Source organism: Dicentrarchus labrax, unplaced genomic scaffold (assembly GCF_905237075.1).
Source record: "Dicentrarchus labrax unplaced genomic scaffold, dlabrax2021, whole genome shotgun sequence".
Taxonomy (NCBI): Eukaryota; Metazoa; Chordata; class Actinopteri; family Moronidae; genus Dicentrarchus; species Dicentrarchus labrax.
In genome coordinates this window covers 29,417,009-29,442,899 of record NW_026136705.1, presented here as the reverse complement: position 1 = coordinate 29,442,899, position 25,891 = coordinate 29,417,009, and the positions used below count along the sequence as shown (strand labels likewise).

Below are 25,891 nucleotides of genomic sequence, written 5' to 3'. Positions count from 1 at the left end.
AGCAAACTGATTGGAAAGCAAGAATTGGCCGACAGCATTGGAAGGAAGGAAAGGTGACTGCTCAGGGAGTCAGGGGAATGAGATGGGATGGCAGGCTGGAGATGAGAGAGTACATTTTCATTTGGACTGGCTCACCGTCTTTGGCAACCTGGATCTTGGAGCCCTTATGCTTCCAAATGATGGTGGGTGGCGGTGAACTGACCACATCACAGACTATGTCAGCATCATCGCCTTCATTGAACTCCTGTGGGCTGGGAGCACTCTGGAAGGTGATCTTTTCTGTAGGGAGATATAACACATGCATGTTTTTAAATATATTAACTTTCAGACTGACACTCGTATGTGCAATCTTACAGTTGATTAGCAGTGTAGCCAGACACCATATGGTTGAGCTTCTGCTTCTCGAATAAATGTTTTGCTGGCTAAGCTTTTGTATAATCACAGACGGTGGGGGAAGTTAATCGAGGTAAAGACAGTTCAAAGACTAAGCGTTCAGACTGCACGAAAAGAAACAGCGCCCTTATTTTTTTATTTTAAAGTACATTTTTTGGCCTTTTTGGGGGGGAGGACGTGCAGCGGGGGGCCGCAGGTCGGATTTGGGCCCGGGCTGCTCCGTGCATGGGTCACCAGCTCTACCGACTGAGCTAACCGGGCGCCCACAGCGCCATCATTTTAACGTAGACATGGGAGGGTTGCCGACGCAGGAAGTTCAATGCAGGATTTAACCTGGCTCAACTTTCACCAAAACACAAAGTGAAGTCCTTCAGCAGGGTGCTGCATTTGCCAATCAAATTTGTGTAAGCCCACATTGCCAGTAGGTTACTTTGTGATACGAATGCTGTAATTCTACTGTTTACTGCCCAGAGTTGCAAAATCCTTCCTCGTAATATTATGATACACGTGGAGTGTTTTCGGCATCTGATTAGCCTTCGACCTCATGAATCTATAGTGAGCTGAGGGGATGATGTATTTTATATGCCTATGGCATTTAGTATTGCCCTGGTTCCAACAGGGTTTTTCTACTGGATTTTGGATTGTTGCAAAAAGTAAGCTCTGTGGCGAACAAAGGTTTATGATACTTACAGGTTTTGTTCAGCAAGATAATCTTCACAAATGAAACTTTTTAGATTTTCTAAGTGTAAATGCAATCGCCAGAAGTAAAAAGCTAATGTTAGGCTATGAACGATCTACACCACAGTTGCATGACTTCAGTATCAGTAATTTTTAAAGAAAAGTAAAAGCTCAAAAATTCACGGGTGGGGTATTTACTGACGTATTTAATGTTATAGATCAAAAGGTGAAAATCTCTTAAGCTTGTGTTAACCACAGACCTTATTTTAGGCATGTTACCAAAAACCCTTTTAAAAAAAACCATTGATCTGAGATGCAAAAATGCTAACTCATTTTGGGGAGTAATTCCTTCAGGACTCTGTTACTCAAAGAGGACTATCTAGATAATATTTCATTATCTGGAAAAAACACAACCCCACAAATTCAGCCCTGTGCATTTTCAACAGAACAGAAACTGTTTTTTGTATAATTATGGAGAGCTAGGGTTAGAATAGGTTTTAAGTAACTTGAGAAGAACATAAAAGAGGACATAATGAATACTTAGCAAAAGACTTAGCTTTCTGGGTTGTTAACGTTTACTGTGTAGCCTTGTAAAAAAAAGATAGGACTTACGGAAGATCTTCACTTGGACCGTGGCCTGGGCCTCCTTGTCCCCGTACTTTGCCACACACTTGTAGATACCGGCACTGTCCACGTTGGCGTGGTATATGGTGAGGGTAGATGTGGTTTCATCACTGCGGCTCACAAAAATGTCTTGCCTGTTGGGGAGGATCTTCTCCCCGCTGGGGGCATACCAGTCTATGTCTCTAGCATCTCCCACCACTGAAAAACAACAAATGAAGAATGAGGCAAGGGAGCAAGAATTGTGTAAGGACGTTCACAGCTGCCATGTCAATGAAAAGCACAATATACATGTTAGTGATTGAACAAAGTAGAACTTATAGTTTTGCAACTAACATAGTTACGCATCTGTTTAGTTAGATATCTGGACTGCAGTTAAACCCCCACCATTATTTGCATACAATTTGGAAGCTGTTTGCATCTGTTCAGAAGGCCTTACCTGTTCATATTCAAATCATGTATTCAGTTACATCCCTAATGTAATACATCACAATTGTGCAACTATTTTAACATGTTAGGCAAGACTCTGTTCTCACATGATATTCTGTGAGTAAACATGTAAAGATGAAAGATAAAAGGCAAAGAGTCTACAAGTAAAAAAAGCTGATATCTGCGCTCCATGAATCAAGAATTTTTTGTATGCTGATGACTTGGAAACATTATTGTTAAATCAAAACACATCTCCCAACAGTAGATGTCTCTTCAAGATCAAACTAAATATGCTAACTAAAACATAAAAAGAGTGGTGTAAATTATTTCTGTTTGCTCTGTAGGACAGAGGATTATTTAGAGGATTATTCAGTAGGAGGCAACTTTCACTGCAAGAAAAATCAAACATCTTTTCCCCATCATTCATTTTTTATAAAGACCAGTGCAAGCTGACACATTTCTTTTCTTTCCCGGAAACATATTAATGCCATCTCATCTCGTAGGGAACACAAAGGGCTCTAAATGCATTTTGACATCCTTTTCAAAGGGGAATTATAGTTTGAGCCAGAGCCATGCTCCTTCATGAAACAACAAAGAAAATGACTCAGTAAAATTAAAAAAATGTCAAGGCGTCATATTCCAAATGTACAAAAATACTGAGCTCTGCTTTTGATGGCTTCATTCTCACAGTTGTGGTTTTTCCGCAGGCACTGTAATAACAGGTCAGTAGAGGGAGGCAACTAGTTACTGTTTCTGTGTAACAACCTTTTGAAAGGGTCAGTTCACCCAAACTACAGTTTACTTACTTCTAGTGGTATCTACCCGTGCAGAGTCTTGTTTTAATGGTCTTGGCTATGAGATGTCTACTTCTGAGATCTCCCCAAATACAATGGAGATGAATGGAACTTTGCTTTTAATGCATAAAAGTTACATCTAAAATAATCAACAGCAGCATATTTTTCCAGAGACAGTGTTCCCGTTAAAGATAAAGCAGACTGTTACATTATCAGAATCTTAGAATTGCTGTACTGTTTTACAATATAAAACATTTTTTGTGTTAGACTGTTGTCATGGTGACTTGGGGACAGAAAAACTACACAAGTGATCTTAGATGAGGTATCCTGATTATCAGCTGGAACGGTGTGATCTGCGATTGGTGCTAATGAACGTGATATTCAGCAACGTTCATGTGTGGCCTCCTTCTTTCCCCACTCTCAGTTTCCTGTTGTGCGCTCATTCGACATGGCTCGTCTGAGACTCGCCTCCAAGTTAGTCACATACATGTTTGGTTAGAAGAAATTCAAACATGTTTCAAAACTGTCGCAGTGTCTGGGACAGCTAACAATGAGGTCTTGGAACTGCTTAAACTGGACAACCCGTCATGATGGGAACAGGAGCGGATTCCATGTTGACTCAAGGATTTTTGTCTCAGATGAGCGACAGGATACCTGTGGCAAGATGTGTGTAGCCTGCACACGGCTTTACTCAAACTTTACTTTGTTTTGTATTTTGAGTAAACAGTACCATTGATTTATAGGCTTTCAGTTAACAGGTGGAGCTCTAACCAAAGTAAAGACTATTCTTTTGAATGTACAGGCCTGTTTATTTCTTTTTCCCTCCTGCCATTCACTCCTCTCACTCCCACTCACTCATAATGTCCCTGCTGTCATTATCATGGGCTATCAATTGTGAGATCAGCTGTTCTCATCAGCTGGTCACATGTATCCAATAGCACAGCAACACTCATACATTGTTAGCCTATCATCTTGCTGCTGTATTTTTAAATATGACTCTCTCTTTGCCATCAGCATGTTCATTCTGCTGTTATGTGCGCCCCTCCACCTCCCCATCAAAGTCAGCAGAGTCATCAGCCACCACCAGTGTGGATTTATTCTGCTGCTGCTCAGGGCAGATGCCCCTCAGTTACAAAAGTCTCTCTGAAAAGTCTAAGTATCAAAGACTTTCTGTCAAAACTTAATCCTTACATATCATCTGTTATAATAAATGATTATCTTTAGTTCATTTCACACAAGAAACCAGAAAATAGTCACATTTTAAGGTCCAGTGTGTAGGATTTAGTGGCATCTAGTGGTGTAGTTGCAGACTGCAACCATTTCAAAACCACTGTGTCTTCCAAAGGTGTAGGATAAATGAAGATGGCTGCAAATTTTGAAAAAACGTGAGACAAGCCTAGCTAGAGCCAGTGTTTGGTTTGTCTCATCTGGGCTACTGTAGAAACATGGTGGTTCAACATGGTGGCCTTCGTGGAGGGACCCACTCTAGTGTAGTTAAAAACGTCTCATTCTAAGGTAACAAAAATGCAACAATTCCTATATTCAGTTATTATTAGTCATTATACACTAATGAAAACATAACTATGAATTTTATATTCCATTTCTGACAATAGACCCTCCTAAATGGACCTTTAAGAAGCCTGAATCAGAGAATTTGGATATTTTATTAAAAAATGAATCACCTAATCACTTTTACCAAGTAATATAATTTGAAGGTTGACAACTAATTGATTAATCGTCACATCTCTAATAACTACGAGCTCTGACTTGCGTGATTTTATTTATATTTGTAAATTAGTGTATAGTGTCAGACAGCTGACCTACCTGAGTCAAATACCACCTGTATCTCAGACAAGCTGACAACTGCACATGTACATTCAACACTGAAAACACAGAAAGTCTAAGACCTCTCTCTCATTATCTCCTTAGACTGCACCTCTCTCACACCTCTTCTAAGCTCTCTTCCTTACCCGACTCTGATCTCAACTCCCCACTACCTCCTCAGAATAAACTGCTCAATCAATCTATCCTTGTCTTTTGTCTTTTTTTAGCACTGTCTCGTCTTTTGCCTTGAATTTCTTCATTGCTGAACTTCTAATGAGTATATTCACCAGTCTCATTATTTAAACTGACACGTATCACTGTTATTAAATTATCCCAATTAATACTGCCAATATTGTTCTATGAGGTGACATTTGCATCAAGCCCTGTTAAATGAGGTGTGTCCGAGATCACTCTTACCTTCGCAGAGGAAAAATTTTGAGTCTCCTACGCTGATCTCTCCTTGTGTTGGCGTGATTTGCACCTGTAGGGCAGCTGAGTAAAGAAAAGAAGAAAAAAATATATACATTAGTCTGGTTCCAGCGAGAGGGAATGGTGACACAGGGGCAAAGCACAAAAAGGCAAGGCTCAAAATCAGATTGTTTTGCCTGCTCAAAAGAACAACCATTTTCAGGCATACCCACTATGAATGAAACTCTGCGATGAAATTTTCATGCTCACTAGAGTGCAACATCTCCATGTGCAGTCTAGATTTTCTACAAGGACCTTGTTGAACTGCCAGGTTGTTAGCAGGCTCACTTGTTGAGAACATATTGTGCACAGAGGCATTGCTAGCTGTGCAAAAATGTTTAGAATGTTCATATTTTCAGGTGGATTTTAGTGAATTATTAGTGAATATCATCATTGTTGCCAATCTTGTTAGTAAAGACACTCACAGCCAGTGAGCATGAAATTAGAGTTGAGGACATTTTCACCATCAAAAATATAATATATTAAGCACACTGGTTATTTTATAATTCTTAACATCATGTGAATTGGAATGACACACACAAGGTATAGAGAGCTGAAATCTTGATGTCACTTCCTGGATAGGTGCTGTTCAACTCTCTGCATCTCAGAGTGCTTTCTAATGTTTTCTTACACCCGTATTCCTAAAAAGTAAAATGTGTCTACAGCACAACAACTGTTCAGGGGGTTCATTTTTGTATAACACACCCTTTTAAATTATCCTCAGTGACCTGGCTTCATTCAGCTCCATTGAGTAAGGACTACCACGATGGCGACGGCCAGAACCGAGTACACTGAGCCTCACAACGGCTCTTCAGAATCATATTGGTGACGTCAAAGAGATTCCATTTTTAATTAGGCATGTTTTTAACTGTTACTATGACTAAATAGCCGTGAGAAATCAAAGGTTTTTTAAATAACTTCTTCAGATTTATTCAACAATAATACTTTTTTCTTTTCTACTTAACATACCTGTCTAAACAAATTAAGTGAGCTGTCACACATATTGTTGAGCAAGGTTATGTTGTGAGGCTGCACTGTAAAAAAAGAAAGATATTCTTGTTTATTTTCTACCTTAATCTCCTAGTTTGAGTACACTTAACATTTTATCCTGAATTAATAACTTAATGCCAATAGTACATGTTGTCTCTGCAGTGCCAGTAAAACCATCCAAGCAAAAAAACAAACAGAAAAACAACTACAGAAAAACGGAGATGATAGAGAATGGCACTCCATGGCCTAAGTTGTTAATAAACCTTGTACATGTGACCCTGTGACAATCAAGGCATGCTGTAGGCGCCTCATAACAGCAGTAAACTGACAGGAAAAGAAGAGGGCACAGTGTAGATGGGTAGCAACAGTAGATTATCCGTCTATCAACAAGTTCTCACGAATAAAAAAAAGGAAAAAGATTGCGTATTTCAGATGTTATGCATTTGTTTGGAGTAAGATGATGATCAGTCTTCAGCAGCAATCTAAAGTATATTCAGCAGCACCATGTTAAGATTTTATTTTACTGAGTGTTTATATAAGCCACCTGACTGAGTCAGCAGGGTGCTCTCGTACTCGTTTTCTCCATCCCTGCTTCTCCTGGCAGATGATTTAGAAAGCATAATGCTGTAAATCAAAGATTTTTTTCCTTTTCCTGAGACTCTAATGCACTTCGTCTCTCAGCATCAGCTAAAGCTACACTGACACAGATGAGATTTAGAAGAGTGCAGAGAAACACCTGGTGTTTGTTCCTTCCGCCATGCTAACAAATTAAAATTAAAACTCTTGCATATTCAATGAAAAGTGTTAAAATGTGTAATAATTTTCAAAGGTTTAATCAGGAGATTCATCACTTGCACGTGTGCACCAGAATGACAGGGGATGTGATGATTTTTAAATGTGGCACAGTTTAATTTAAGACTCCTATCTACAGTGATGTGTGGCATGGGAGCGAAGCACAGACAGCGAAGCAGAAACACCACTGAATCGTGATCCGGAGCTTGACAGTGAAATCCCGCTGAGCATTCAGCATGTCGCCACTTCACACAAATGAGTGACTCAGTCTCAGCCCAATTCTCACCAGGAGATTCATGGGAATGGTTTGCAAGGACTCGCCATTCAAAGACAGGTAGCCAACTATCATCAACGAGACATCGGTGTTTTATAAATTGACAATCTCATGGCTAAAGAAAAACATCCAGGACTAAGAGGAGACCGTCACAGTGGTGGCCTTTGTTGTTTTTTTTACCCCTACACACCGGATGATGTGAAACTTCATCATCATTACACTGTGAAGCTGAACCTCCTCCACCGAGGGTGTATACAGCATTCAGAACTGTGTGGATGTACACAGTAGGCTTTTGTGTTTAAGTGTTTAGTCTCGCAGTGCTTAGCTGTGTTTATGTTGATCAAATTGGAAGCTCTGATATTCCAGTGTCAGCTGGGATGATCTGGTCTTCCCTTTGTGGATATCATTTTCAATTTTGTATTTATTTTTGTTTCAGTATTTTTACTTTTATTGCCTTTAATCGATATTGACAGCTGAAGAGTGAGAGGAAAGGGGGAGAGAGAGGGGGACTCAGCCTTGGTACATCGGGGGGCAGCTCTGCAAGGTGAGCTACAAGGATGCCATCACTTTCAATTTCTATATAAACATAAAATACAAAGGCATTTAGGCATTACATTGTGCAAAAGCAAGTGATCTGGGAGGCTTTATGGCGGTTTTACAGCGTCACATTAGGGCTGGGTACCAAAAAAGTCCAGTACCAAGTAGTGTTGAAACTTCTGCAATCAAACTATACCTGCATTTGATCCTTTTTGTACCACAGCTAGCAGCTACATACAGTCTGTGCTGGTTAAGCTGAAAGTGGTGAATTTGACAGAGTTGGCAGTTCAGAGTGCAGAGATGCCACCAAAACGTTCAAAAGCATGGCTTTACTACACGCCTGTGGTGTTAGATAAAAATGAATGCATAAAATGTGGGAGGATTATTTCGGGAAAAACTGTGAGTGACATGATAAAGCGCCACATCATGCATGGAGAAAACCTCAGGGTATTCACTGTACACTGTACTGTGTTCACAAGACAAAGAAAAAAGGTATCAACAAAGTACTACTACTGGTATTGGTAAGTAAGTATTGTAAGGTTTTAAATGATACCCAGCCCTAGTCACACTACTTCTTCCTGAGAGAAGACTAACATAACTTGAACAATGCACAACAAAAGCTATAATTTTCCTGGTCAAGGACGGCCTCAAATATTGATTTCATTAAACTATTCAAGGTGAGAATAATATCTCCCTTATGGCTTATAGTCCACAAGTCAAACAAATATTGATTTGCAGTAAAACACTGACCACTAAAATAACCTGGCCTTTGTTTCAGGCTAGCATGCAAGCTCGAGAGGCATGGAAAACCACTGCCCACAGTATGTTTGCTTTCACAGGCTGGAGGTAGATACAAAGAAAACAACATATCCATTTCCTTCCCTCATCTAGTAAGATCACAGATACCTTGCTGCAAACCCTAGCCATGCCTCCTAAGACTAAGACAACTGGCCAAAAATCAACTGATCATATCTGCAACACTAAAGACAACAAAAAGGAGTTCAGGGGGTGTGGGAAAGATAGCTATTCCCAGAGCCATTTTCTCAGCATACGTCTCTAAATGGCCACTTGTGCAGTGTCTCCAGGATGAAGTGACTGTTGAGTCTCATGCGTCAAGCAAAAGTGTGATTTTGTGTCTCTGCTGAGAGCGTATTGTAAGTGGTAAAAGGGCGTAAAAACAAGAGAAGTTGCCAGATTAAATCACTGAACAAATCCAAAACAACACTTGTTCTTCATCTGAATCAGGACTTTTTCCTGTCCAGAAAAATATTGGACTGGTTGCCTTTCTGCTCATTCCATTCCAGTTCAAATAACATTTTCTCTTTAGATAAGATTCCAGGCAAAGTTCATATTAACTCAATTTGGGTTGGATAGTTTGATACAACTTCTAAAAAGTTCAAATGGTATACATAGTTCATTGTCCAGGATGCTTTATTTTAACCATATATATTGAAATAAGCCAGGGAGTATATACAGTCAAAACTAGTCTTCAAACAACATTAAATGGAGAGGAACCAGTCGCTGCTTGGGAAAAAATAAAAATAAATTACAAAGCTACAAAAATCTATTGTAATTTTTTCAAGCAAGTTTTATTTAACAGGAAATACACAAACGATTCCGAAAGGTTTCAAAAACAGTGCCACTTTTGCACAAAGACAAACTGATTAAAATCTAAAGTTCATAGAGACCAACAAAGAGTTATATTCAATAGAAAACAATATAAGACAAATGGCATTAATCACAAACATCCCCAAACCTAATAATTACCCCAGTGCCAGACAGGAATTGTAATAGTTTTTTACAAAAAAATTATATTCTGAATGGTTTTAATATTTTATTGTACCTGCCTCTACTGTAATGTGTATTTACTCTGAGAATTGTCTGACCTGTTAAATTTGGAAGGACTTGTATTGACACTTTGGAAAATGTTCAGCAGTTATTAAATGATATAAAACCAGCAAATAGCTAAAAGATTCTGTAACACCAGTACAATCCCTTAAAATTTTCATAAAAGCTCTGAAATTAAGAAAGACCTGACCTAAATTACATGAATAAAGAGGTAAACTAAGAAGCCCAAAGGCAAAAGAGAGTTGGGGGAAGGAGGTGTAGATTAACAGGGAGGATAGAAAGAAGTGCCTGGCATAGTGAGGAGAGAGCTCGGATAAAGGATGAAGCTATCTGTGCCCTGACGTGTCTACTCATGACACCAATCTAATATCCATCCACTAAGCCTGTCCCTCACTTTCAGTCCTCTCCAAAGACTCATAAACCTCTCTTTCTACTCTCAAGAGTCAGTAACTCCTCATTCCACCGCTGAGATACCTATAGTCCCAGTGCCCTGCTCTTTAACAAACAGCACTTCAACTGTCATTCACATCAGCACATTTTCACAGAGGTGATGGAGATTTTTGGGGTACAAAAGAGGGAAATAAATATCTGTATCACTGTAGATCTAGACTTCAGGAAAAACATGTGCCAGAATACTTTTCATTATTACAACCTTTTACAGTCACATGCATGGTTGCGGGCTCTCATTTATTTCACATTTGGTAACAACACTGATTTATTCAAAACACCCTTATTGCTACAGCAACGTCGGTCTGCAGAAACTAATATTTGTTTCATAAGATGAATGTGTTCTGAGTCAAGGTTAGCGCTGCAAAGGTGAGTCATCTTTGAGTCACAAAAATGAGGACTTGAGACTCTAACTTTAAAACAAACTTTCACCAAAAGTTCGTATTACAGTTGAAGATATCTTTTGGCCCGATTATTAAATCAAACCAGCTGGGACCACACACCAAACTGCTAGCCGTAGCTCTGGTTAGCATAAACAGTTTGTGTCTTTTACACACATTACTCATTGAAGTTAGAACATCTGTGTGATCAGAGTATGTTCTCTGCAGCAGCATCATTAGTTTAGAGGGAGATCCAAATGGTTTGAATATTCTGTTAAAATATTACCAGTGGATGAAAATGGTGATTGGAACAGAGAGAGTGGGCCCAAATAAAAAGAAACACATAAGAGTGATCCCTCGCTGCAGCTGATGTGAGCAGTGGGCTTAAGTTAGTGGTGTACCGGTGTCAGCAGTCACTGAAGTATAGACAACAAGAAACAGCAAATGGCACGGTCCATTAGAGGGTGTTACTGACACACAGTGCTAACTAACTGCTAACTTGGATGCAGTGGCTCAATATAATGGTGGTTGTCTGGTTCAGCCATACTACTTTAAGTCTTACACTGAGAATATTTCTGTCAGCACCAGGGTGATTACAGTTCTCTAAAAATAAACTAAAAACTAAAACTAGGTGTGAAAGGAAACATTTTAGTTAACTGAAATAAAATTAAAAACTAAACTTAAGAAAGAAAAGAAACCCCAACAAGTTGAGACGATACTGTGTACTTACAAAACGAGGTGGAAGTTTCAGTTTTAGTTTTTGTTTTGGTCAAATTTGTCAACATAAGCATGAGGAAGCATCGGTGCGTATGTTTATTGAGAATGGGATGTCTGCATGTCTTTGAGTCAGAGTGTTTGTATTGTCAGACCTGTTGAGCACTTCTTAAATCTTGCCCCTGACAAATACCCCCCATCTTATAATATAATAAAAAAAATAACTAATACTGAAACTAATAAAAACAAAGCTGAAACTAAATATTTTTAAACAATAAAAACAAAACTGAAATCAGCAAACCCACTTTGGAAACGAACTGAAACTAAACTGAGTCCAAAATAAAAAGTAATAAACAATACAAAACTATAAGAAACTATAACTCTGGTCTGCACAGCAGACTTTACGTTTGTAAAAATAAAACTGCCTTTCTCTCCCTGCAGACTTCCAGTGCCATGTCCAGTGTATTTCCAGGTTTGAGGGGAGCACAACCATAGATGACAGTTTCCACCATCCAACCTTTGTCCAACCTGTTCTGTTTTCCCAGAAAAAGAAACCCAGACAGGTTGTTCCCTGACACCATCCACACAGGCAATTAGAGGCCAGAGCAACCCAGCACACCGGGAGTTATTTTACCGCATCCACATGGAGGATGGTATCCCACAGTGTTTAGCAGTATTCCTCCTCACAGGTGCTGTTTGCTCACTAATATCTCCTTACAAAACCTGCCCTCTAAAATCTAGCCTACATGTATAATTAATTTGCAACAGTGAGTGCAAAAATGTGCCACAGGGATGATATTTTATGTCAATGTAGCCCTGAGCAACACCGTAGCCAGGATTTTTGAAATACGGAGGTCATAAATCCAAACTACCTCAGGCAATTACATTTCCTCCAAACTTATAGCAACACAATAACAGAACATTTGAACCTTACTGTCATTATTTTATAAGTCTCACCATACAGGTTTTAATAATGAGAAACCAGTTTTACATTTTGAGTATTAAAAGTCTAAACTCACTTTTCATAAGCATTTAGGTCAATGTAATCAAAATTAAATGATGCCGGTTTTATCCTTTAATAAACAAAGAAAGGTATGGTTTATATAAGAGCTCAAGCAAAACTGAGCGCATTAATTAACTCTCCCCTTACACACATATACATCCATATATAGACACACACACATACACATACACCCTATGTTTGCCTAGCTAATAGCTTGCCTGCAGTTTGATTATTCAAGTTATTAATATGACAAAGTTAGGAAGGAAGTTAGATGGAAAAGCACATTAAAAGCTACTCATCGTGAGCTCAGAAGCGGTATTAGCAATGGTGTATTAATTTACTGATAATCCCTCCCTACTTTGAAGCAAATATGCCTGTGAGGTTTTAATAACAATGACCAAAACCACAGAGTGAGGATGTGAGTGCTGGCCATTCTCTAGTGAGAGAATTACGGACTTTACAGCCTGCGACTGTAAATAGGCTTTTAGCATCTTAGCATCAACACCGCAAAGTTCTTTAATTCCAATTACATAACAGCCCAAATATTCATACATGCCACAAGGTCATCATTATTTCATTTCAGGGTGTGTGAGTTTGTGAAGCAAACAAACAAGAAGTAGTCGGTTCTGCTAGGGGGAAAACCTGAAGTTTGAGGCAGCTTCTTCCCCGTCTTGGATCAGGAGGTTTGCATGCCTAATTGGAGCCTGGCAGCCGGTGGTGACTGGCTCCATTACAAGGAGGCTACAACAGTCAGCTGTTGGTGCTTAACATGCAAGTCATGTCGGAGCAAGCACACACTATGCAGGGGCAGACTGCACTGTGTAGGGCCACACTGGGATGCATACATTACCAGCGTATACGCTTAGGGAGCCACTGTCTGAGCATGTACTGTGCAGCTAGATGAGATGCAGATGCATTATTTTGTACCTGAGATCCACCTCTCTCTGACGGGTAAAGTAAGTGAAATTGACTGTTGAGTAATTCTTGTAAATCCCTGTGGCCTGAAAAAAGGTTGAGACATTAGCAATGAGGACAAAGACATGGACGGAGCAGGATCTGAGCACACACCAACCACCAAATATTATTCTCTGAAAGCTTTCCAACCGGAAATCCATTTCTCCCAAAATAGTCTTAATTTTCCATCTCTTACAAAATTAGACAGACAGGTTGCTCCTTAATTTGCCTCAGGCAGTGAGGAGGAGTTAATGGAAAAAATGAATTCTTCAGATATTACAGTGTGAGACAATTTTGATCTTAAATTGAAGCTATTCCATTTCGTATGAATATTATGGAGCATTTTTGCTATTATTTGACAATTGGAAGGGAAGAGAGAAGACGTGGAACACAAATAGAAAAATCCATGACATCTGGTGGAAGTGGTCATGTGGTATGCCTTAAGGATACCATAAGTCATAAGGATTTCTGCAACTCTACGTTGCTCTTCAAAAGGTGATCTGTGCCAGACACTATGCAGCACACTCCTCTTGACATACTGCAGAGAGATTATGTTTGCAGCCCTTTGTTAAATGACTAAGTGCTGCACAAATACAGTCATATTTGTCTTGAAGATCTGTAAGCTCACAGTCTCATGCACACACATGTGGCATAACTAATATTATTACATAATTTAAGATTGTTTAGAGACCTCTTGTTTTGATCAGAGGGTTTAATATGAGCTGGTATAAGGTTGTTTCCCAAGCAGTAACAGAAACCCATTTCTGAGCCCAGGTGAAGAAAGCAGTGTCACATCTATTCTCGGAGTCCAGTGGGATTTTCTAATGCAAGTATTCATCTCACATGCCCTGTAACAAGGGGGCACTGAAGCACAGCTTGGAGTTAAAGTGGGGCATAGATGGATGTTTACTGAATCAAGCCTGACTTCTGATTCTAAATGATGCAAAAAAATGAAATAAAATACTGATAAAAACCCTCTTCCATTTACAGTATTCTCCTTTTAAAACACGAAATGGCATTTATGCAGATTGCTTTAATGTTAGACTAAAGGACCATTCAAATTGGTTTAATGCTTTTGCATAAAATTTGGGGTGTTTTGTGCAAGCTGTAGGTACAAAAAACCTGCGCCTGACCTAAAGTCAGCAACAGATTTGGTGAAGCTGACGTCATAGAGCAGACAGACGAGATAGGGAAGACCTCACCTAAACACATCAAGCCCCTCTGCAAAGCCTTCTTCTACCATCTCAAAGCTATGTCAATCAAGTCAAGCCCACTTGTATTGCCTGATATCACATACAGTAGAATGTCTCAATGGGCTTCACAGACACCAGGCTCTTCCTCTAACCCTTCTCTAACCCCTGCAGACTTGAAGAAGATTCTCCAAAAACTTCAAAAAGGATTTCTGGCAGGCATCTCTAAAACCTCCAGCACATCCTTTACAGCACTGCATAAACACCGACACATCACTCCCATCATGCTGTCTTGGTGCCGGCTTCCTATACACTCTGCAGCTTCTTTCTAAACCCTTCCTCTGACCTGCCAGTCAATCCAGACAAACACCCCACTCTTCTCCCAGCAATTTGTTACCCCCAGAACCTCAGTTGTCCACAAGGTTATGACTTGTTATTACCTTCTATATTGTTTTGTTTTTGTCATTTTTAGACAACCTGTATGATCTTTCCTGCAGCAATTCCATGTATGAAAATGGGTAATAAATTAAGTTAAGTTTCAGAAAAGTGTTGTTCAACTATTAATCCACAAGATATTCCCTCATTTGGCATTTTGATGATCTTGGTGAGGAGTGCTGTCAAACACATTGCAGTCTTTAGATAATTAACATAATTTTCATTCTCATTACCATTTGGTGATTCCTCATGGCCCTGGGACAGGGACATTATCCTCCTGGAAGATAGGCAATCCAATCAACACAAACCCTTCGATCTGAAGGGGACAAGTGGACGAGGAAAATGCCACACCGAACCTCCTCCTTGTAGAGCTCAAGCATTCAGGCCTGTACCATTCTCTTGGTGTATGCTGCAAATGCACTTGCCCACTTGTTGGGAACATGGTGAATCCTATCACTTTTTTCTTTGTGACTGAAGCTCATCCCATCTCTAATACTGAACCCTTTTTCAAAGTCACTTAGATCTTTTCCTTCTTTTGAAGTTGCAGTAGTAGCAGTAGAAGTCATGGATATGGGAAGAAGAGGTGCAGCCAGTGTTGGGCAGTAACTCATTTCCCCAGTAACTAGTCGTGTAACTATTTACAAATACTTTTCATGAAAAAAATTAGGAGTTACAACCTTACTTTTGTTGGCAACAACCCAATCACATCCCTGGATTCTTTTTTGTAATTGTGAAGGAAACTAATTTGGAAGATGGAAACACCTACATCAGAGGTCTGAAATATTGCCATTACTGTGATTTTAAAAAACGAGAGAGAGAGCGAGAGAAAGAGACAGACAGACAGACAGACAGATGGGCCAGGTGTCTGCTGAAATCTTGGTGAACTGTGACCCCATAACCAAAGTATGTACCAAATTTACTGATTTTGTGTACCGTTACACTCCTAATAATAAAAGTGTAGAATTAACAGCATTTTGCCTGGAGTTCATCTGCACTTTAAAGCTAAATTAACTTCCAGGTGAACAGTGAATATACAAAACAGCTATTATATTCAGCCTCCTAACAGGACTAACTTTTAGCATTATGTTTCCAATTTGTGTTTCAGAGCCAGATAAATTAGCCTTTCAGAGGCACATTCCAAACTGTCTCCACCACTTATCATTAACCTGCTGTACTTTGAGAGACTGCACAAAGAACTAAGCAGCCGTTTCTATGTGCTGTGTGTGGGTGTCAGGCCTTAATCAAATTGACATAGACGCGTCAGCTACTAAGCCCCTTCTCTTCACATCTTTCAGTCATTCACCAACACAGCTTTGTCAGGATTACGGTTGTTGCCATCATTCCCCCAACCCGCCACCACTTCAGTTGTCATCCAAGTGTATTACAAGTGGAGAGGAGTGAATCTGGAAGAGTACAAATGTGTGCTGCAGAAAGAAATCAACAGTTTTAAGTCCTTTTTTCCACTAACTTGCAGTGTATGAGACATGGGTACTTGGTACAGCCTCATATTTGCTCGCCTCTATTGATGAAAAAAAATGCTCTGTCTCACCTCAGTGTCTCCATATAAACAACTCCCTGATACATTTCCAATAGCTGCTATTCTTCTGTCATTATTAATGTTTGGATATTAAATGGAGGCCAAACAGTGAAAGGTCCCTTTTTACTCTGACTAATTTGAGCCTTCTCATTCTGACAGAACCTAATTACTAAACCTGAGAGAATGCTACACAAAGGGCTAAAAGGCTGAAAAGGGCAGCAGAAGGGAAAAAACAGCTACAGAATGAAATCCGGCTGTGAATAGACCACATGTAAAACCAGTTATGGTAAAGGGTGTCAAGACTGAAGATTTAGAAACACAGGCAACGTTTTAGAGCTCTGCTAGCTGCGCAAAGCAAGACTGTGCTCAGGTACTTCCATGGCACTTTGCCTTGTACCATGTACAAAGCTGAAATTTTGGCTTGAAGTTGGTACAAGAGGAAAGTTTTTGGTTTATCTAAAATGGAAATGGTTCATCCTCTGATGAGCATAAATGTTCTCAGTAAATTCCAGGCTGAAATTTGACATCTCTTGTGTATAAGTGAACACTGGCATGTTGCTAAGGAAAAAGGGCTCTGTTCATCCAAGTTTCTTTGAGGTTCCTCCTCTTAGGACCATGAGTAACCACATAAAATTTCATGAAAATCCTGACTTTATTGCTCACTTTATTGGTGCTAGAGGAACAGAGGAGGTCACCAAAATGATTTGCGTCTCCATACAGACGCACAAGGTACCTTTTAGTAGGTTTTCATGAAACTCCAATGTAACCCGTCAATGTCAGGTGACGTAGTGTAAAGAGTATGTAAAGACTGGTTAGAATGCATGGATGCATCAAACAAACACATGACCTTCACCCAGGCGAGTGGTGAACTGTGTAAAACCAAAAGTCAACCGTGAAGTTTTAGGTTTTATAATGTTGCGCAGTAATGGCGACATGATTTGAAATGTGACATGAAAGTCCAGTTGCCATTACTGCAACCCTAAACATAACCCTAATTATATTAACCCAAATCATGATTGCTATTTCACAACATAAACCGTGAGGGGCGTGAGAAAGCAGTGTTGGTATTCAACAACCTGGGACGAGAAGGTACTGAATATCCATCCAAAATTGCATCACAATCTGGTATCTTGCTCTGGAACAGAAATGACGGACAGACAGAGGCATTAGCATTATGAGGCTGCATCGCTAGCGGTCCAAAGACAGTTAAAAGGTTGGCCCTGCAAGGCTATAATTTATTCTCCTCTCTTTCACAAACCCTTCCCATTGCACTTCTCAGCTAAAACAGATCATGAAGAGTACTCCCAAATAATTCCAACCAGGTCTGACCTGAATATGCTTCAGCTCCGACCAATTAACTTCATTCAGGGTCTTTCTGTCACAAGGTCAAATCCCCTGGTACATTATAATTAACAGCAATACAACTGAGGCCAAGCAATCATTTGGAAAAAAAGATGTTTTCAATAAAGTCAGTCAGAGAGAAATTTTCCAAACCAAAACAATAATCACATTAGCATTTTTAAAAAATCATTGCCTGGAAGTCTTCATTTTGATTCACTTACTGATTATGGTTATTTACCTCACACTTTGTGCAATATATGCAAAGATATGTACATGCAGGATGTTAGTTTGCATGAGTGTGAACCAGCCTGACTATTTTGGTCTGTGCTGACTCTAACATTTGCTGAAATAACTCATAGGCTCAGCTATGCCTGGGATAAAACCAAACTCTGCTGTGGTGACTGCTGGCAGCTCACTATGTCTTCTTTCAAACTCCACAAGAAATCCTACTTCCAAAAATGAAAATCTAAGCCATGAAGTGCAGAGCCTTTTTGTCCCTTCCACTTTCGGCACTTTCTTCTCTGCATCAGGTACTCCTAATGGCTTTTAAGATGCTTTAGATATCGTTGTGAGCTTAATGCATGTGCCCCAAGTTGATACAAGGTGTTGGCTCTCAATTTCTGAGCAGAGACCTTTGCTGAAAAAACACTGAATCTTGAAAAATGTTAGTACTTGGAACATTTTTCATGAGACAAAAGCTTTTGAAGCAGTGGTTTCTGAAGAAAAGAAATTGATAAAAATGTATTCCAATCCGAGCAAAAGGACAATTTAATTGGTAAAGCTGAAGCTTCAGGGATAGCAAAGTGCCGCTGATGGAAGAAACCCTTAATGTTGTTTTCGTTTGTTAAATGGGTCCTTTAAAACTGTCAAGGGTTAAAACAACAGCAAATGGACAAGTATTAAAGGACCAGCAGTGTAGTTTTATCTTTATTCTGTTGGCTACCATGCCCATGTAAAGTCTAACCCCACTGCTGTTCATACTTGCAACAGATGGACATTGTTTGACTGTTTAGTTTTTTCTTGACTCCTGGAAGTCAGACATCTTTCAATAAATCGCTTGATGTAAAATCCATAAAATTTCAGCACCAGTTGATTTGGAAACACAGGTGGTTACAGCTGGTATAATACAGGTCCAAAGTTCTGTTTGAAATGACAAATGCATCAAACCCTGGGGGGAGAAATTGCATTGAGCAGCTACTCTGAAATGCAACAGAAGTAGAGCAACTGGTGTACAGCACAGCCAAACAAATAGAGGGCTGAAATGTTATTTTCTGAAGCAGGTGAAATGCTGGTATGCATTGCCTTTGTCTTCTGGATCATGTCTGGCATGTGTATGCTTTATTCCTGTAGATTCTTGTGTGCAGGTAAAGTAGACTCCACCACTAACAATGAAAACTTGTATACAGAGGTAATTACAGAATACAAATACAGAGAGTACGCTATTTCCGAAAAAATGCCACCATGAATCAAACAACAACATTCTTAATGCAAATCTTAAAGATTATAATTTATAGAAATAGAGCGTTGTATTGATAGCATTATAACTTAAAGTGAAAATGATTGCATGACATATATCCCTTGAAACCTTCTCTGCTATTCAGTTCAATGGCATCTCTAATGGTCTACTGAATTAGATTAATTAGTTGTTAAAGTAGTAAATTAATTTGTTGTTATTTCAAATTATGTGTTCTTGGCCTAATTTAGCCAAAAAATGGTTCAATCTCATTATAAAACAGTTCAAAAGTAGATTTGGGCTGATGTTGGACTGAAGTATCAAAAACACATTCAGTATAGTTTAATTTTTTGTTTTGCTTTTTGAAAAAACTGATACTACTAAAGGACAAAAAAAAAAGGAGTTTGACATCCACAAAGTAAAGTAAAGTTTGTATGTAAAATTCACCTGATAGTTTAATGGAAACATACATAGTGAGGCAGAAACTGAGAGTCCCTTCCAAACCAAGTTTTGTTTTGGTTCTAGCACAAGTCCCATATCTTCAGATATTCTCTCTGCATGCTCAAAGGCCACTGTGAGTGAAATTGCCAGTCTGCACCCTAATTAACTAATGAGGCCAAAAGGGCTAAACTGCTGCCCCATCCTCTTTCTTTGTTTGACCCTGAGGTGGCCCTGCATCTCACCAAACTGATAATCACTGCAGAGGTACAGAATACTCCTTGGCATACTAATGGCAAAGAAACTAATATACCAAGCACAGCAGCCGTCAGTTTAGATCATCTAAACTATATTAAGGTCTTGTTCATCTTACATAGATCTACATACACATAGATATTTACATAGATAGAGTACTTCTACACTTCAAAGGAAACACAATCAGTGTGTGCAACTGAGATTTCATCTTTTCTGCTCACTTTCTATTTAGCGTCTTTATGAATCATGACCTCACGTCACTTGCAGTAGATCTGCTGTTTGTGCCAATCGAGAGACTTTGAATAAAGCTCAAATCAAACCAGTGCATATGGAAAATTATTCGGAAAATTATTCGGAGAGTGTGTGCACCCTGGGCTGTATCTGCTATTCTCTAAGCTGTTTCCATTGCTTAGGGCTTCAAGGCCCTGCAATAAATAATATATAGATAAAAAACCAGGTCTACACTGGCTGGGCATGTGATGCAGCTCATAAACTTGGAGTTAGCCACCTTTTATTTACCACCTAAGCCCCCCAAAAAGCTGCAGTATTTGTAGTAACATTGTATTTACAGAATTCGCTGTTTATTTATTTGTTATAATTACTATAACTTGTTTAAGTCATATTCATAACCAGGGTCGGATTAAAACTCTACATTTAAACTGTGCTTTAGCTGTGCCTATGTATTTGTGAACTTGAAGCCTTTGGGCCCCTTGATGGTCTGGACCTGCCTGCAGGAAAGTTGGCTGCATTGCCCAGGTTATAATCCAGACTAGTCAATATTATGGACCTAACATTTGTTTTCATTACACTGCATTTTGATGTGAATTCCTTAAAGCTGTATCCATTGATTTCTTGGCCAAGGGGTCAAAAGGACTTCACTAAAAGAAAACAATTGCCTATATACACATTGAGCAGCATTTTTAGTAAGGTTTAGCCAATATTCACTCTCCTTTTGGCTCTGCACAAGCAAAACAATGAGTGAAATAAGGAAAAAAGCTTCTTGCAACACTTTTCACAGTGTACATAGTCATTTAATCCATTATCAATATAAAAATATTGATAAGTGGAGCTGTAATTATCATTCATTATGATAACCTTTGTGTCATTCATATGAGCACAGTAGATAAATTATGATCCAAAAGAGTGTTCATTTAAAACTCTGTCCTTACTGGCTCACACAAAGTGTTCGACTAAAAGCTTTCCTAGCACGCTGAGTGTCTGAGGAGCTGCCATTCTGTTATCCTTCATGGGCCAGCAGCCTCATCTGAATTGTTGACAGTGGCTAAATGACCCGAGAGGCATTTTTGGCAGAAAGTGGTTTAGATAAACTTGCTGAAATGGAGTCAGTCAGAGCTTCCCTTCCAGGCACCTCAGAGAGGCCCTTGACTCCAGGGTCGAATGGTTATCGCATCAACTCTTCCAAAATACCATTCTCCAGGTACATGTCACACTTATACGTTTGCACAAGAAGTGGACGGATAATGTACAAATCTGGGTTCAATTTCTAACAGCAGTCTTAAAACCAGATAAGGCAGCTATGATGTTATGAAACTCATTCTAGTGGATCTATCCTAACCAGAGAATTTTGGAGAATCCAAGATTTCAGTTTCTAAGAGAAACTTTCATCCAAGGAAATCTTTGAAGCCTTTCAAAAGCTGATGCCACAATGACAAAATGAATTCTGTCACTCTGCCAGATGGGGACAGTATATGCCACAGATCACAAAAGGTGGAAGGGGAGGGAATGAATCAGGCTGATCTTCTGTTTTTCAGAGAGGGGGAGCTGACCTGACCTCTGTTAGATATTTTACCTTTATCAGTCACACATTCATGAAGTGGATGGCCTTCTCTTATTAGAGTCTGCCCTTTTGGGTCGATGACTTCCTTTTTAATTTCATCTTTGCTCCCTGATAATGGGCCATGCAGGGCAAAAGACATTTGTGTTGGGTGATGATTAGGTCAGAATAAATGGTGCTGAGGACAGCTGCTCCCTTTGGGTATATATTGTTGTGCAAACCCTCATCAATCATCTTCCTGCAAAGCTCTACAGGTTGCTGTAAGCTGACTTTGATAACACCTCTTAAATCAACCTATTTCTTCCATTGTCATGACAAACATTAAAACCTATATATACAAAATTCACAACTACTAGATGACGCACTAGAGAACAGAATCTCAGACCAAAACAATTGGGCATGACTGCCAACCAGACTCCATTGACAAAAACTAGTAATTTTCCTAAGAGTAACACACACTTCAAAGTGGAAAAAAACATGAATGGTCTTTATAACTCTTTTCAGGGTCTTTCCAACAATCACCAGCGCTGGTTTGGTCCAAATGAAGCCTTAATTCACTGCGTTAGATGTGAAACTATTTGCAAAATGAGCTGGAATAACAGCAACATAACTTATCCCTGGAGACAAATGCGCCCATCAAAGTACGTCCATTAAAAGTTCTTGTTCTTGCCACTGACAGGCTCAGATTGTTATTCTAATTGTCTGACATTACGGAAAGGATCCCTACCAAGATAGAGAATTTCTTTAACCAGAAACAGCAGTTTGCCCAACTCGAAATGGCTCGCCACCAGACTCCATAGACAGAAATGGTCATTTTACTTCACAGACCATCATGACAATTGTAACCTCATTCTAAGTGGGCAGAAACAAAATACAATTCACCAAATCCGTCTTTGTTCCACTGTTCCAACAATCACTAACTTTGTTTTGGTCAAAGTAAATCCTTCATTCACCAACGTTGATGAGAAAAACTGGCATTTCAGTCACTCTCCTCAGTTGGGACTTACATGCACAAGTTAACAAAGCACAGACAGGTTTGGATAGCAACACAGGCAAAGTGTGTCATTTTCTGCTCAGGTCACTATGACCTCACTATATCTTTATAGAGCAAATAGTTGTTTGCTGCTATATTAATGTTTTATATCTCATATCACCTTTAAGTTAACTAGCAACTGCTACCACAGCTTCCATTTTGACCCAAAATAATGTCAGCTGGCAAGATATATCACTCACTACTGGTAAAACCTGAACCCTTCCACTTTACAACATAAAGACAGTCTCCTTTACAGCATTAAACAGGAGAAAGGTGCTGTTGTTGTCATTACAAAAAGTTTACACAGTACTTCCTCATAGAATACAGATAGGCTATTTCAGCTGTTATTCCTCTTCTTAATCTTTAAAACAAACACGCCCAGAGCAAGACTCTGTAGGAGGAGAAGAACAAGTAGCAATGTTTTCTTTGCAACATGAAGCAATGGGGTTCGTAGGAAGATCTTAATTTAGAGAAACACTAGCACTAACAATACCCCTGGTGTGAGAAATAGTCTCAGCCATGTTCTCATTTGTTATGGGTAATTATACAGAGGTATTGCAATTAATTTGACAGTGATATATGGGGGCTTAAATATGCTAAACAAAGCACTTTTGAAGCAAACTGGGGGTTACTTGTACATGTGTGTATGGAGTAGTTTAACCTGTGGTGGAGGAGGGTGGATAAGATGTGGCGTGTGTCCAAGGCACAGGCACCTCAACCTATATAGCCCACTGAATCAAACTGAGCCTGCAGTGAGGATTGGATATGGCAGAATCCATGAACAGAGGCTAACCTTAAATCCAATTGAATCTTTTGCAATCGCTTTACAGCCTCTGGCCAGTTCTGTGCTTATTCCTCACACCATCCCTCATCGGACCAGAGACACTTTTCTCTCTCTGTAAGCACTTTCAGCATCATCCCCACACAGACGTAAACACATACCAAAGAAACTCTCATTCTCATACCAGTGGATGATATAATAAGGAGCCAGAGTAGACATTAAGAAACAGAAACCATAACCGCTGGGATGTGGTTCTGGATTTATATTTGATGGGGATTCCACACTGCCTGCTTGAGATAGAATAAAACTCCTTAGCATAATTGAGAGTGGCTTGTTAATTTATTCCCCTTGAGCCTTTCCATTTGACCATGCCTTGCTTGCTGTGATGGAAGCTTCAGCTGACAGCTCTTCCACAAACAAAAGGAGATTCATCTGTAAGTGTACACACACATCACCAGGGTATATCCGAGAGCTGGCTACAGAACTTTCTTGTAACCTTTTCTGAACCCATTGCTGTCTATCACCCGGCAGAGCAATGGTACCGATCCCCTGAAAGACGACACTGTCTATCACTTACACACAGCTGCGACTTGGATATCCTTCAGTTGTAATACGGGGGGATCTTAATCCAGCTCTCAACTCCGGCTGAGCTCCCACAGCGTATTTGTAATCTCAATCAAAGACAACAGCAGACCACCATGTGAGACAGTAGAGAGTGGTTGCTCCTGCATACAGATTCATTAACAAGCCAGAAATTAGGTATTAGGAACATAAGTGGACAGAAAAATCTAATAAAGGAATGTGTGCATTAAATTTAATTCAGACATAAAACCATCTCCATTGTTCCAGTAACCTAATTAAATAGTTAAATATGTATTATTATATTCTCTTTGCCACATTAAAGCTATCCTTAAATGACTGAGTTACTTCAAAAGACTGTCCACATTCTGAAAACTATGACAAACACCCTTACATCATTAAGGCACAGCACTGTAAAATCTCTCATTGCTTCCACACAAAAATGCAAACACAGTTTTGCAAACCTGTAAACAGCTGCCATCATCTTTACATTCATTTATGCACAAACTCAATGTGTAAATCCTCACAAGCAAAAAGCTAAATCCAACTACAATGTGTAAGAAAATGCAAATGTGATTTGTGAGATTAGAGATCATTTTCTCTCAGTTGAAAGCAAAAAATGACAACAGGCATGCAGTGAATCTCACAGGTGCAATATCTGTTCTCAAGCGCCGTATGTAACATGTATAACGTAGAGCTTGGTGAGAGGCGAGTATTTCAGTCATCCATTTGGCATTGCAGAGAAATTACAAAGCATCCTTTCAAACGTTTTAAATTGAAACAGCATAAAGGAACAAGCACTGATCTCATCTCAACTATAAAGCTTGACATCAAGTGCCACTTTCCAAAGAGCACCATAAAACATCACATGATAAAAATGCCTCACTATAGTGTCCATATTGACCATTCAAAATACTTAAAGTTACTGTTTTGTAAGTGTATCTGTTGTTGAAGCAGTTCACTGCTCTGAATTAGCCTGCTGAGTACAGTAGTATGATGAACTTAAGCTTGTTACGCCATTGACAACTGAATTGAATGGAACTGTATCAAGAGCATTAGCGCCATGTCAACTTCATTAGCTATGCAGCTGTACTTAACTTTTGTGTAATCAGTGTGGCTGCAGCACATTATTCCCATCACTATCACCCAAAGAGATTCTCCCAGAATGCCTCTGCCTTAAAATAAACTGCTCGCACTGATGACATAGGAGGGGAAGTGGAATATGTATTCACCATGAAATATATGCTAACTAATTTATGACAGCATTTAAAACGCATTAGGCACATATTTCCTAGTTCTCGAATCATTCCACCAGCACTGTCACCCAATAAATTTGTCTGGTTTAAACATGATTATGAACATTGGAAATGCATAACTCCTACAGTTGTCTGTAGAATATGGTGTTTGAACTTTAGTGGATGGCTGCTGGGCATTAGACTCAGCTTTTAAACAGGTTGGAAGGAGGACACACAGAATAGATGGTTTGTCTGGGTGTCTGGTGAGGAAAATGTGTGATCTGCAAGTTATCTGCAAGTCTGAGATATGGAGGGAGAGGGAGTCTGAATCCCCATATTCAATCTAAAGAGATTTGGTTCCTGACAGAATCCATTTTAATTGGATTTCTCTGTCCAATTCTTTCTGGAATAAATCTTCTTCAAAGGGACACCTGATCTGACACTTGTCATCGTCAACAAAGGCCAGAAAACCATCGATTAAATAGTTGATAGCTCTCGCCTTTGCTCTAAATCCGGTTTTCCTTGGGCTTGGTTGGAATGCAGAAGGGATAGTGGCTGCACCCCCCCCCCTTTATTCTGATGATGGTAGCACTTTCCAGTGCATTCTAAAATATAACTAGAAGAGTGCACTGAGTAGAGTGCAGATCTCCGCCAGGTGTGTCTGTTGGCATGT

At 39.5% G+C, this 25,891-nt stretch overlaps 1 protein-coding gene across 14 annotated transcripts in view; it reads right to left on the bottom strand.

The window, feature by feature from the left end:
• Positions 1-25,891, bottom strand: part of ncam1a (neural cell adhesion molecule 1a) — a 272,082-nt gene that overhangs the window by 86,891 nt on the left and 159,300 nt on the right. For 13 of the 14 annotated variants that reach the window (XM_051402011.1, XM_051402013.1, XM_051402018.1 and 10 more), the window contains exons 2-4: positions 5,157-5,231; positions 1,684-1,893; positions 136-279 (exon numbers count right to left, since the gene is read on the bottom strand). In XM_051402011.1, coding sequence (XP_051257971.1) covers positions 136-279; positions 1,684-1,893; positions 5,157-5,231 — 429 coding nt within the window. Of the gene's footprint in view, positions 1-135; positions 280-1,683; positions 1,894-5,156; positions 5,232-17,384; positions 17,441-25,891 lie in introns of those variants that run through there. The other variant, XM_051402012.1, reaches the window with a different exon arrangement.